We start from the raw sequence: 14,191 nt of genomic DNA, 5'->3' as shown, positions 1-14,191 counted from the left end.
ATCTAAAATAGCCTGTTCCCTAGTTGGTTCCTTGACATATTGTTCTAGAAAACTGTCTTGAATCCATTCTATGGTCTTGTCCTCCAAATTGTTTTTGCCAATTTGATTTGCTCAGTCTATATGAAGATTAAAGTCCCCCATGATTACTGCATTACCCTTGTTACATGCTCCTCTAATTTCCTGATTTATACTTTGTTTAACACTATAACCACTGTTAGGGGTCCATAAATAACTCCCACCAGTATTAGAGAGTAGGGGTTAAAGGTTGTTACTCAGACTGGCAAAAGGTGAGAAGTGGTGTTCCAGAGGGATCGGTGTTGGGACCACTGTTGTCCACTATTTACATAAACGATTTGGACTCTGGAATCAGAAGTACAATTTCAAAATTTGCGGACGACACCAAATTGGGGGGGTATAGTTAATTCTGAAGAGGACTGCGACAAAATACAGGAAGACATTAATGAAGCTGCAGAATGGGCATGTAATTGGCAAATGAATTTCAATATAGATAAGTGTGAGGTGGTACATTTTGGTAGGAAGAATAAGGAGGCCACATACTCCTTGGAAAATGAGAGTCTAAATGGGGTAGAGGAGCAGAGGGATCTGAGGGTACAGATATACAAATCACTAAAAGTAGTGACGCAGATTAATAAGGCCATAAAAAAGGCAAACAAAGCACTGGGGTTCAATTCTAGAGGGATAGAATTGAAAAGCAGGAAAGTTATGTTAAACTTGTATAGAACCTTGGTTAGACCACACTTGGATTACTGCGAACAGTTCTGACTCCATATTATAGAAAGGATATAGGAGCACTGGAGAAGGTGCAAAAAAGATTTACTAGGATGATACCAGAACTGAGAGGTTATACTTATCAGGAAAGATTGAACAGGCTGGGGCTCTTTTCTTTAGAAAAGAGAAGACTGAGGGGTGACCTGATAGAGGTTGTTAAGATTATGAAAGGGTTTGATAGGGTAGATGTAGAGAAGATGTTTCCACTTGAGGGGGAGACCAGAACTCGGTGCCATAAAAATAAGATAGTCACTAATAAATCCAATCGGGAATTCAGGAGAAACTTCTTTACCAAGAGAGTGGTTAGAATGTGCGACTCGTTACCACCAGGAGTAGTTTAGGCGACTAGCATAGATGCATTTAAGGGGAAGCTAGGTAAACATATGAGGGAGAAAGGAATAGAAGGATATGTTGATGGGGTTAGATGAAGAAGGGTGGAAGGAGACTCGTGTGGAGCATAATCACCGGCAAGGAACTGTTGGGCCGAATGGCCTGTTTCTGTGCTGTACATTCTATGTAAATCTATGTAAATTGTCTGGTGGAATAGGCAGATAAGGCTTGGAGCAAGAATGGTTACAATACAACGAATGCACGTGTTGACGAATTAGTTGTGACCTTTCTAAAGTGTCTGAGAGCACCCAAGCTATACATAGATATCCTTGAGCTTCTGTATTAATATGATACTGTCCATGCATCAGTCACTCTCACTGATACTATGAAATGCTCAACTTCAAATTCTGATGGGAAACCTGAAATCAAACAGAAGGCTGGAATACATGAAATTAAATGGTATAGTCACATCTCCCATTCGAACAATCCTGTGCCTTTGTGTTTGTGAAGCCCTTGGTTTATAATAATGATTTAACTCCAATACGAACTTGGTTTTGAGTGACTTGATGTGAAACCAAAGTATTGTTTTTTTTGTAAAGTAGTCCACCCTGTGGAGTCTGTCGGGTGGGCGTATTCCATTTTCTTCTGAAGTCACATCTTATGGTGGATGTATGTCAGTGCACTTATGCTATTAATAAATGGTGCCATCCACAATGACCATCTCCAACAAGAGAGTGTCTAACCACCTCCCCTTGACATTCAAGTGCATTATCATCGCCGAATCCCCCACCATCACCACCACCTTCTCAAGGGCAATTAGGGATGGGCAATAAATGCTGGCCTTGCCAGCGACGCCCACATCCCATGAACAAATTTTTAAAAAAGGATTTAAAATTATGACATCACTACAACTACAACGTATATTGATAGTTGGATTTCTCATTCATAGAATCATAGAAGTTACAACATGGAAACAGGCCCTTCGGCCCAACATGTCCATGTCGCCCAGTTTATACCACGTAGCTAGTCCCAATTGCCTGCACTTGGCCCATATCCCTCGATACCCATCTTACCCATGTAACTGTCCAAATGCTTTTTAAAAGACAAAATTGTACCCGCCTCTACTACTGCCTCTGGCAGCTCGTTCCAGACACTGACCACCCTTTGAGTGAAAAAATTGCCCCTCTGGACCCTTTTGTATCTCTCCCCTCTCACCTTAAATCTATGCCCCCTCGTTATAGACTCCCCTACCCTTGGGAAAAGATTTTGACTATCGACCTTATCTATGCCCCTCATTATTTTATAGACTTCTATAAGATCTCCCCTTAACCTCCTACTCTCCAGGGAAAAAAGTCCTAGTCTGTCTAACCTCTCCCTGTAAGTCAAACCATCAAGTCCCGGTAGCATCCTAGTAAATCTTTTCTGCACTCTTTCTAGTTTAATAATATCCTTTCTATAATAGGGTGACCAGAACTGTACACAGTACTCCAAGTGTGGCCTCACCAATGCCCTGTACAACTTCAACAAGACATCCCAACTCCTGTATTCAATGTTCTGACCAATGAAACCAAGCATGCTGAATGCCTTCTTCACCACCCTATCCACCTGTGACTCCACTTTCAAGGAGCTATGAATCTGTACTCCCAGATCTCTTTGTTCTATAACTCTCCCCAACGCCCTACCATTAACGGAGTAGGTCCTGGCCCGATTCGATCTACCAAAATGCATCACCTCACATTTATCTAAATTAAACTCCATCTGCCATTCATCGGCCCACTGGCCCAATTTATCAAGATCCCGTTGCAATCCTAGATAACCTTCTTCACTGTCCACAATGCCACCAATCTTGGTGTCATCTGCAAACTTACTAACCATGCCTCCTAAATTCTCATCCAAATCATTAATATAAATAACAAATAACAGCGGACCCAGCACCGATCCCTGAGGCACACCGCTGGACACAGGCATCCAGTTTGAAAAACAACCCTCTTCAACCACCCTCTGTCTTCTGTCGTCAAGCCAATTTTGTATCCAATTGGCTACCTCACCTTGGATCCCATGAGATTTAACCTTATGTAACAACCTACCATGCGGTACCTTGTCAAATGCTTTGCTGAAGTCCATGTAGACCACGTCTACTGCACAGCCCTCATCTATCTTCTTGGTTACCCCTTCAAAAAACTCAATCAAATTCGTGAGACATGATTTTCCTCTCACAAAACCATGCTGACTGTTCCTAATTAGTCCCTGCCTCTCCAAATGCCTGTAGATCCTGTCCCTCAGAATACCCTCGAACAACTTACCCACTACAGATGTCAGGCTCACCGGTCTGTAGTTCCCAGGCTTTTCCCTGCCGCCCTTCTTAAACAAAGGCACAACATTTGCTACCCTCCAATCTTCAGGCACCTCACCTGTAGCGGTGGATGATTCAAATATCTCTGCTAGGGGACCCGCAATTTCCTCCCTAACCTCCCATAACGTCCTGGGATACATTTCATCAGGTCCCAGAGATTTATCTACCTTGATGCGCGTTAAGACTTCCAGCACCTCCCTTTCTGTAATATGTACACTCCTCAAGACATCACTATTTATTTCCCCAAGTTCCCTAACATCCATGCCTTTCTCAACCGTAAATACCGATGTGAAATATTCATTCAGGATCTCACCCATCTCTTGTGGTTCCGCACATAGATGACCTTGTTGATCCTTAAGAGGCCCTACTCTCTCCCTAGTTACCCTTTTGCCCTTTATGTATTTGTAGAAGCTCTTTGGATTCACCTTTGCCTGATCTGCCAAAGCAATCTCATATCCCCTTTTTGCCCTCCTGATTTCTCTGTTAACTCTACTCCGGCAATCTCTATACTCTTCAAGGGATCCACTTGATCCCAGCTGCCTATGCATGTCATATGCCTCCTTCTTCTTTTTGACTAGTGCCTCAATCTTCTGAGTCATCCAAGGTTCCCTACTTCTACCAGCCTTGCCCTTCACTTTATAAGGAATGTGCTTACCCTGAACCCTGGTTAACACACTTTTGAAGGCCTCCCACTTACCAGACGTCCCTTTGCCTGCCAACAGACTCTCCCAATCAACTTCTGAAAGTTCCTGTCTAATACCATCAAAATTGGCCTTTCCCCAATTTAGAATTTTAACTTTTGGGCCAGACCTATCCTTCTCCATAGCTATCTTAAAACTAATGGAATTATGATCACTGGTCCCAAAGTGATCCCTCACTAACACTTCTGTCACCTGCCCTTCCTTATTTCCCAAGAGGAGGTCAAGTTTTGCCCCCTCTCTAGTCGGGCCATCCACATACTGAATGAGAAATTCCTCCTGAATACACTCAACAAATTTCTCTCCATCCAAGCCCCTAATGCGATGGCTGTCCCAGTCAATGTTGGGAAAGTTAAAGTCCCCTACTATTACCACCCTATTTTTCTTGCAGCTGTCTGTAATCTCCTTACATATTTGCTCCTCAATTTCCCGTTGACTATTTGGGGGTCTGTAGTACAATCCTATCAAAGTGATCTCTCCCTTCTTATTTTTCAGTTCTACCCATATAGACTCAGTGGGCGAACCCTCGGATATATCCCCTCTCACTACTGCCGTGATGTTCTCCCTAATCAAGAATGCAACTCCCCCTCCTCTCTTACCTCCTGCTCTATCTTTCCTATAGCATCTGTACCCTGGAACATTGAGCTGCCAGTCCTGCCCCTCCCTTAGCCATGTTTCAGTAATAGCTATAACATCCCAGTCCCATGTACCCATCCATGCCCTGAGTTCATCTGCCTTGCCCATCAGACTTCTTGCATTGAAATAAATGCAGTTTAATCTAGACTTCCCTTGGTCTTTGCCCTGCTTTCTCAGACCATCTGTCCGGTCATGTTCTGTGCACTCTCCCTTACTGCCTTTTGTTTCTGTCACCACTTTATTTCCCACTGACTTCCTGCATCGGTTCCCATCCCCCTGCCACATTAGTTTAAACCCTCCCCAACAGCACTGGCAAACACTCCCCCTAGGACATTGGTTCCATTCCTGCCCAGATGCAGACCGTCCAATTTGTACTGGTCCCACCTCCCCCAGAACCGGTTCCAATGGCCCAGGAATTTGAATCCCTCCCTCTTGCACCATCTCTCAAGCCACGTATTCATCTTAGCTATCCTGTCATTCCTACTCTGACTAACCCGTGGCACTGGTAGCAATCCTGAGATTACTACCTTTGAGGTCCTACTCTTTAGTTTAACTCCTAACTCCCTAAATTCAGCTTGTAGGACCTCATCCTGTTTTTTACCTATATCGTTGGTGCCTATATACACCACGACAACTGGCTGTTCACCCTCCCCCTCCAGAATGTCCTGCAGCCGCTCCGAGACATCCTTGACCCTTGCACCAGGGAGGCAACATACCATCCTGGAGTCTCTGTTGCGTCCGCAGAAACGCCTGTCTATTCCCCTTACAATCGAGTCCCCTATCACTATAGCTCTGCCACTCTTTTTCCTGCCCTCCTGTGCAGCAGAGCCAGCCACGGTGCCATGAACCTGGCCACTGCCACCTTCCCCTGGTGAGCCATCTCCCCCAACAGTATCCAAAACGGTATACCTGTTTTGGAGGGAGATGACCGCAGGGGACCCCTGCACTGCCTTCCTACTCTTCCTCTGTCTGTTGGTCACCCATTCACTATCTCCCTCAGTAATTTTTATCTGCGGTGTGACCAACTCACTGAACGTGCTATCCACGACTTTCTCAGCATCGCGGATGCTCCAAAGTGAATCCATCCGCAGCTCCAGAGCCGTCAAGCGGTCAAACAATAGCTGCAGCTGGACACACTTCCTGCAGGTGAAGGAATCAGGGATACAGGAAGGAGCCCTGAATTCCCACATCCCACAAGAGGAACATGACACGGCCCTGGGATCTCCTGCCATAACTTAACCCTTAAATTAGCTTAAGAACAACTACAAAGTCAAGAGAAAAAAAAAGGAAAGAAAAACTACTTACCACTAACTTTAAGGAGTTTACTCCTTTAAATTGTTCTCAATATAGAGAATGTTAACTACACTAGGGACCTTGATTGACTAAAAAATAAACGCTACTTCCTATAAGACCTGCAGACCTTCCCTTTCTTTTTACTTTAGTTACTGTCGATGAGTAGAAATACTCACCTGAACCTACTCACCAATCAGGTGCCTCCCCTGTGTCGCGTCCCGATCTGATTCCACTGTTTAGTGTTTCTTCCTTTTCTGTGAAGCACCTTGGAACTTTTACTGTATTGAAGGCACTATATAAATACAAGTTGTTGCTGGGAAATGGGTCAGTTTAAAGAAAGTTGTTTGTTAATGTAAAGTTTCTGAAAACTGATTTAAAAGGAGTTCACAAGTACTTTGCCGGTCTGGTTGTGCAGTATGTACAGTATCATTAAAACAGTACTGGGGCTTTCAAGGTTAACCAGCTGGGGAAAGTTTTATCAGTTACTGTAACTGATAGCTGTCTAGCTATTTTGCAGCTCAGAAACATCGAAGGTCTCTTGCGTTCTAAAAATAGCAACATGTAAATGAGCATTATTTATGTGGCGGCAAGTAACTCAATGGATCAGTCGCTCGGAGCCTCTCCAGAGAATTTGTGATGCATTATGTATGATTATCTGGGTCTTGTGTTTCACTTCAAGTACTTTTGAAGCATTGTCACTGTTGAAATGTAGGAAACACAGCAACCAATTTATGCACCACAAGGACCCACAAACTGCAGTGAAATAAATGACCATATCATCTGTTTTAAGTGTTGGTTGAGGAATAAACAGAGGCCAGGACACCAGGAGAACTCCCCATCTCTTCCACCTGAGGGGGCGGACAGGGCCTCAGTTTAACGTCTCATCTGAAAGACGTCACTTCTGACAGCCCCCACTCACTCAGTACTGCACTGAAATTCCAGCTTAGATTATGTGCTCAAGTCTCTGGAATGGGGCTTGAATCCATACGCTCTGGGTCCGAGGTCGTGAAAGTTGCTATATAAATGCAAGTTCTTTCTATTTGAAAAGTCAAAATAAGAAAATGCCTTCTTACTGTCAAAGCCCACCCCTTTACATTAACCATCCCATCATGGCAACTCATTGTGTTTTGATTAACTTTAGTGTTTATGGCTCCATTGCTCGGTAGATTAGTTACCACTACCATTATCACTTTTTGAAGAATAAGCTTGAGCTCATCCAAAACTCTGTTGCCCGTATCCTAACTCGCACCAAGTCCCTTTCACCCTTCACCCCTGTGCTCGCTGACCTACATTGGCTCCTGGTCCGGGAACGCCTCTATTTTAAAATTCTCATCCTTGTTTTTAAATCATTCCATGGCCTCGCCCCTCCCTATCTCTGTAACCTCCTTCAGCCCTACAACCCTCTGAGATCTCTGTGCTCTTCCAATCTTGGCCCCTTGCACATCCCCAATTTTCATTGCTCCACCATTGGCCTTCAGCTGCCTCGGCCCTAAGCTCTGGAATTCCCTCCCTAAACCTCTCCGTCTTGCTAGCTCTCTCTCCTTTAAAATGCTCCTTAAAACCTACCTCTTTGACCAAGCCCTGCCCTAATATCTCCTTATGTGGCTCGATGTCAGGTTTTGTTTGATAACGCTCCTGTGAAGTGCTTTGGGACGTTTTACTACATTAAAGGTGCTATATAAATGTAAGTTGTTATTGCCTTGGGATGATTTCCCAGGGCCGAAGTATAAATTTTGCACATGTAAGTAACATGCTTGAATAAGTGAATTCAGAGCTTCAGGAAAATAATTCTTAATAAGCCCAAATATGTGTTTCCCCCCCCCCCCCCCCCCCTGCCACACCAGATATTTAAAACAGTTTTTCTTGTCCATCCAGTGCTGTTTCAGGCTTATTCACCATATTGGTGTCAATACACAATGTGATTGATTCTATCCTCCCAGCAGGGGAGTGGCACTAGCAGGGAATACATGGTGGGAGTGCGGGACGTGGAATTGGGCCTTCTATTATAGAGTCATAGAGTTATACAGCACGGATAGAGGCCCTTCGGCCCATCGTGTCCGAACCAATATGTGTTAATGCTGTGCCAGTCCATTTCTTGTACGATGCTCTTAATATATTCTCTCATTGCTCTTACCACCACCAGCACCAACAACCACCTGTGCTGCTGCTATTTTTCACAGTTCATGGTATGAAAATTTCAAATGCCCACTATTGCACTTTACTGAATTCTCAGAGACCACATACTGATTGTCAGTAAGATTTGGACAGATCTTGCTGCTGCAAGAGGTAGCAAAGTGGTCACATTAGTTTTGACTGAACATGGTGATTGTTTAAAGTTACATCTCATTACAGGAAAATTTTACTTTTTTCCTTAGAGTTTAAAATATTCTGACTTATGCATACCATTGGCATATTTACTTGGTGATCCCTACAAATTAATTGCTGAAGCAAACGTGGATGATTTTAGCAGGCTTGGAGTAGCCTTCATGGAGAACAGACTACAAATGGATGACGGAATGGTACCTAAAAAAATAGTTTGTGAGTGCCTTTTTTGCTTTCACTTGGCTTAGCTTCGGCTTTCAATGTTTTAGTTTTATTAAATACATTTATTTTAAGTTCTTGGAGTAAGAATTCTTCTGGTCACCATTTGTAGTGACATCGTAAACATTTTTGTGAAGATTTCCTCTGTTTAGTTTTTCAAACAAATTTGTAAGCATGTTCTTTTACGAATTTGTCACAAATACCTTTGCATTGTCACTACACGTGGAAATCAGAGGAATTCTTACCTCCATCTAATTTACAGATTTTGTCAAGTCTGTAAGATGAATGTACCACTATATATTTAATGCATTTTGACAGTGTGTTGTTACTAAGCTTATTTTTAGAATAAATGAGTAAATATTATGATCAATTTTTTTTGGCTATTTCCAAGGTAGTTTTAAAAAAAATGTGGATGGTTATGACATCACAGGACTAACTTGTAGGAGCTTAATGTCACTCCATCATGAGCCTCTGCTTATGATGGAGTGACATTAAGTAAAAGCTCTAGTACTACTTTACCCCCAGTCTTATACGAGTGTTTCCCTCCTTTCCTGAAGGTGGTGAATGATCCCAGGGTATGGTTTCCCAGATGCCAGCAACTTTCTGTTACTTCGCCCAGGTGGCTGTTGTTCATATGTGAGCATCAGCAGTGAGTGTTTATTAGGAGGTACCATGGCAAAGGCTGACATCTTTACCACCCACATGAATGTGCGAGCGTGCACCCAAACTCTTTTTCCTTACTAAATAGACACTGTGGCCAGTTTCCCCACTGTCACTGTGGCTGAGATCGGCTCACCTGAAGGTAGACAATTGTTATTTTTTCTTTGAACTTCTGATGGTGTTATTTTATGAAGGGTACACACTCATCCTGTACTGTACATGGAACAGGTAATAATTAGTATGTGTTAAAGGGGCATAGTCTTCATTAAAAGTATCTTTTGGAGGGTATAGAGCCTAGAATAGCAATGTGTCAGTTTTGTCGCTATAAAATTGTGTGCAAATGATGTGATTAAGTATTTTGACACAATGGTTATTGTGAGATTGGCAAACTTGTTGTTTACAAACACTCTTACACTCCACTCTTGCTTCCAAACATTTTGTTTTGTGTAAGACTATAGATTGCAAAGTTTACACAACACTTTTAAATATTGATATAAATATATACTGACAAAAAATAAATTTTATAGCTGCAAAATTAATTAACATGAGGGTTTTGTTTTTAGATCTTAGCACTTATGTTGTGCTAGTTTTAGTGTTTTGTTTCAAAGAGCCAGTGCTGAATGTTGGATACTAGTTGGAATGCAAATTTGATTTGCTCCTATTCTGTGCAGTTCCGTACTGAAACTAAACTCTTATGGGTGAAGGTTGTGGCATCTACATCATTAAATAAATTTAAGGCAGTTTCCTAGAAGTAAAGGGAATTAGAGGTTACGGGGAGCGGGCAGGAAATTGGGCATGAATTTAGATTTGAGGTTAGGACCAGATCAGCCATGATCTTATTGAATGGCGGAGCAGGCTCGAGGGGCCGATTGGCCTACTCCTGCTCCTATTTCTTATGTTCTTATCTCCTAGTATGAGGAGGGAAAGATAGATGGGAAGCAGTGGCAGGGTTACTGTTGTGTTCCTCCTATTGCCCATACTGTATTTGCATGAACCACTGGAGCCGTTGGATCCTGCAGCCACAGGAGCTTAGTTATACTTTGGATTTAAAAGTAACAAGGTCATTCTTGTCGAGTGAGCAAATTTCCACATCAGAACCAGCAAAGCCCTTTCTAAAATGTTACTTCCACCGTGTGATTTTTCAAATAAGTTGCCTGTTTAATATCACAAAATAAATTACTTTTCTAAACATCAAGTAAAATACAGTATTTACAAAAACAAACAGTGGACAGTGATTTGGTGGCGGCCACGCAGCACTTTTGAGCCCAGAGTTAATATTACATTTTTAAAAAACCCGTGGGATGGTTCCTGATACCTCAGGAAACATTAGATCGTGAACTGGTCTGGACACACCAGCTACTCTGGGTCCTTATTTACTGGAATGTTACATTATGCACTGTACTTGTCAAACGATTTGTACTGGGCTTGCGATTGGCTCAAGGATCTGGCAGTGACAGCCAGTATGTGTCTGTGCCATTAGAAACGAGCCTAAGGGTGGAGGTTTCACAGCCATTACTACATCTGCATAAAGGGTATGAGAACTGGGACTGAGAGAGACTCACCAACCCCAATTAACACTGGATTTGCACCTGCTGCTCTTATGTTGGTTCTTAAGAGTTGCTGAGCAAAGTGGATGTTGGCAGAAATCTGGAATTGGGCTAGCTGTCCATTTGGGGCAGATGTGGAGAGATCCAGGCAGGGCCTACAAATTTGGGTGAAAAAATTAAGAATACTTTTCTTTATTCAGAAGGTAAGTAGCGTCAACCACAAAAAATCTCTTCATTTCTATTAGAATAATCTTGGACACTATTACTAGAAAATGCTTGGGAGGATCCTTGACTAGTTTTCTTTACGAGTTAAGGTTTACATTTAGGAATACACAATACTGTTCACGCTCACTTACCCTGATTTCAAGTATTTATGTATTTCTTTCAGCTCTACAGCTCAGGGAATCAGTTCAAATTAAATTGCTGGAATCAAATGCTGTCTTTGAAAAAGAGGGGAAGGAGGTGTGGGGTCTCCAAGGCCTGGATATTGCAATAGAGACCTGTCCTACAGATACTTTAATCAAACCAGCGACTGAGCTAAATATGGGTTCGTGTGGTGATAGCCATAGTACAGTTGGTTCTGCTGAGAAACCTCGACAATCAGAAATGGAAGAAATCATTGGGGTTCACAGTAAAGAGTTTCATGCAGCCCAAGAAGAAAAGGAACTTGAGGAGCACCATGGCCATTGCCTTCACCTTTCCAGTTGCTCTGAGTGTTTAGAGTTGGAAAACAGCACCATTGAATCAGTCAAATATGCCTCAGCAGAAAACCTATTGGACCTCCCTGATGACTACTGTGGAAGTTCTGATGAAACAGTGGTTGGAGAGGACAATTTAACGATAAACACAAGGCAAAGTAACAGGAGTGGGAAGCCTCCCAATGTGTTGATATATGTTGGATCTGATTACAGTCGGTACTTGGTAAAATTTCAGCAGATAAAATCTGTTCTGATGGATTGCCTTGACAATGACAGCTATGTGATCTATCCTCTTCTAGAAGAACAGATTTTGAAGGACCCTTGGGATGATAATTCTTTGTTGCTGATTGTGGCCTGTGACGAGCCAGTGTCTGAACAAATTCATATACGGTTCATGACTTACCTATCCAAAGGTGGGAAGATCTTGGGACTCTGCACATCATTTTCTTTTGGTGAGATCAAAGTATCTCACAAAAATGAATCGATGGAAAAGATTCACAGGTTCTGCTTTACTAAATCTGACAGCACAGACATAACCCTCCATGCTTTTACCAGCGGCAAAGCATTCTTAAGAGAGACTAACAGTGCAGAGGAAGCCACGATAGGTCTTGAGCTGTGGGGGAATTTGGCTAATCCTGAAAAGGACATTGTAATCGTACGTTTACCCTATGGAGAAAATGGAGGTGAAGCTGTTCTCTGCCAGGTACAATGATTAAAATTTGAATTTTATTTGTAAGACATTACCTTCCCTTTCTTAGTTACGTTAACTTTATTTATATTCCCTCTCTTTTCTTGTTCCTGCACTGGATGAACACTTCGCATGGGAGGGATAGCCCATCCTTTTTTTAAAAATCCTTTTAGTCTTCACCTTTTTCTGCCAGTTTTGTCAACTTTAACTTTCCCAACATTGACTGGGACAGCCATAGCATTAGGGGCTTGGATGGAGAGAAATTTGTTGAGTGTATTCAGGAGGAATTTCTCATTCAGTATGTGGATGGCCCGACTAGAGAGGGGGCAAAACTTGACCTCCTCTTGGGAAATAAGGAAGGGCAGGTGACAGAAGTGTTAGTGAGGGATCACTTTGGGACCAGTGATCATAATTCCATTAGTTTTAAGATAGCTATGGAGAAGGATAGGTCTGGCCCAAAAGTTAAAATTCTAAATTGGGGAAAGGCCAATTTTGATGGTATTAGACAGGAACTTTCAGAAGTTGATTGGGAGAGTCTGTTGGCAGGCAAAGGGACATCTGGTAAGTGGGAGGCTTTCAAAAGTGTGTTAACCAGGGTTCAGAGTAAGCACATTCCTTATAAAGTGAAGGGCAAGGCTGGTAGAAGTAGGGAACCTTGGATGACTCGGGAGATTGAGGCACTAGTCAAAAAGAAGAAGGAGGCATATGACATGCATAGGCAGCTGGGATCAAATGGATCCCTTGAAGAGTATAGAGATTGCCGGAGTAGAGTTAAGAGAGAAATCAGGAGGGCAAAAAGGGGATATGAGATTGCTTTGGCAGATCAGGCAAAGGTGAATCCAAAGAGCTTCTACAAATACATAAAGGGCAAAAGGGTAACTAGGGAGAGAGTAGGGCCTCTTAAGGATCAACAAGGTCATCTATGTGCGGAACCACAAGAGATGGGTGAGATCCTGAATGAATATTTCACATCGGTATTTACGGTTGAGAAAGGCATGGATGTTAGGGAACTTGGGGAAATAAATAGTGATGTCTTGAGGAGTGTACATATTACAGAGAGGGAGGTGCTGGAAGTCTTAACGCGCATCAAGGTAGATAAATCTCCGGGACCTGATGAAATGTATCCCAGGACGTTATGGGAGGTTAGGGAGGAAATTGCGGGTCCCCTAGCAGAGATATTTGAATCATCCACCGCTACAGGTGAGGTGCCTGAAGATTGGAGGGTAGCAAATGTTGTGCCTTTGTTTAAGAAGGGCGGCAGGGAAAAGCCTGGGAACTACAGACCTGTGAGCCTGACATCTGTAGTGGGTAAGTTGTTAGAGGGTATTCTGAGGGACAGGATCTACAGGCATTTGGAGAGGCAGGGACTAATTAGGAACAGTCAGCATGGTTTTGTGAGAGGAAAATCATGTCTCACGAATTTGATTGAGTTTTTTGAAGGGGTAACCAAGAAGATAGATGAGGGCTGTGCAGTCGACGTGGTCTACATGGACTTCAGCAAAGCATTTGACAAGGTACCGCATGGTAGGTTGTTACATAAGGTTAAATCTCATGGGATCCAAGGTGAGGTAGCCAATTGGATACAAAATTGGCTTGACGACAGAAGACAGAGGGTGGTTGAAGAGGGTTGTTTTTCAAACTGGATGCCTGTGACCAGCGGTGTGCCTCAGGGATCGGTGCTGGGTCCGCTGTTATTTGTTATTTATATTAATGATTTGGATGAGAATTTAGGAGGCATGGTTAGTAAGTTTGCAGATGACACCAAGATTGGTGGCATTGTGGACAGTGAAGAAGGTTTGCAACGGGATCTTGATAAATTGGGCCAGTGGGCCGATGAATGGCAGATGGAGTTTAATTTAGATAAATGTGAGGTGATGCATTTTGGTAGATTGAATCGGGCCAGGACCTACTCCGTTAATGGTAGGGCGTTGGGGAGAGTTATAGAACAAAGAGATCTG

At 42.8% G+C, this 14,191-nt stretch overlaps 1 protein-coding gene across 4 annotated transcripts in view; it reads left to right on the top strand.

Moving 5' to 3' along the window:
* hlcs (holocarboxylase synthetase (biotin-(proprionyl-CoA-carboxylase (ATP-hydrolysing)) ligase)) overlaps window positions 1-14,191 on the top strand; it is a 150,677-nt gene that overhangs the window by 24,137 nt on the left and 112,349 nt on the right. For all 4 annotated transcript variants that reach the window (XM_067993277.1, XM_067993275.1, XM_067993278.1 and 1 more), the window contains 2 exons: window positions 8,475-8,637; window positions 11,236-12,248. In XM_067993277.1, the coding sequence (XP_067849378.1) occupies window positions 8,475-8,637; window positions 11,236-12,248 (1,176 nt within the window). The remainder of the gene's footprint in view (window positions 1-8,474; window positions 8,638-11,235; window positions 12,249-14,191) is intronic.

Source organism: Heptranchias perlo, chromosome 11, assembly GCF_035084215.1.
Source record: "Heptranchias perlo isolate sHepPer1 chromosome 11, sHepPer1.hap1, whole genome shotgun sequence".
In the NCBI taxonomy this organism is placed as follows: Eukaryota; Metazoa; Chordata; class Chondrichthyes; order Hexanchiformes; family Hexanchidae; genus Heptranchias; species Heptranchias perlo.
This window is presented reverse-complemented; position numbering and strand designations above follow the sequence as displayed.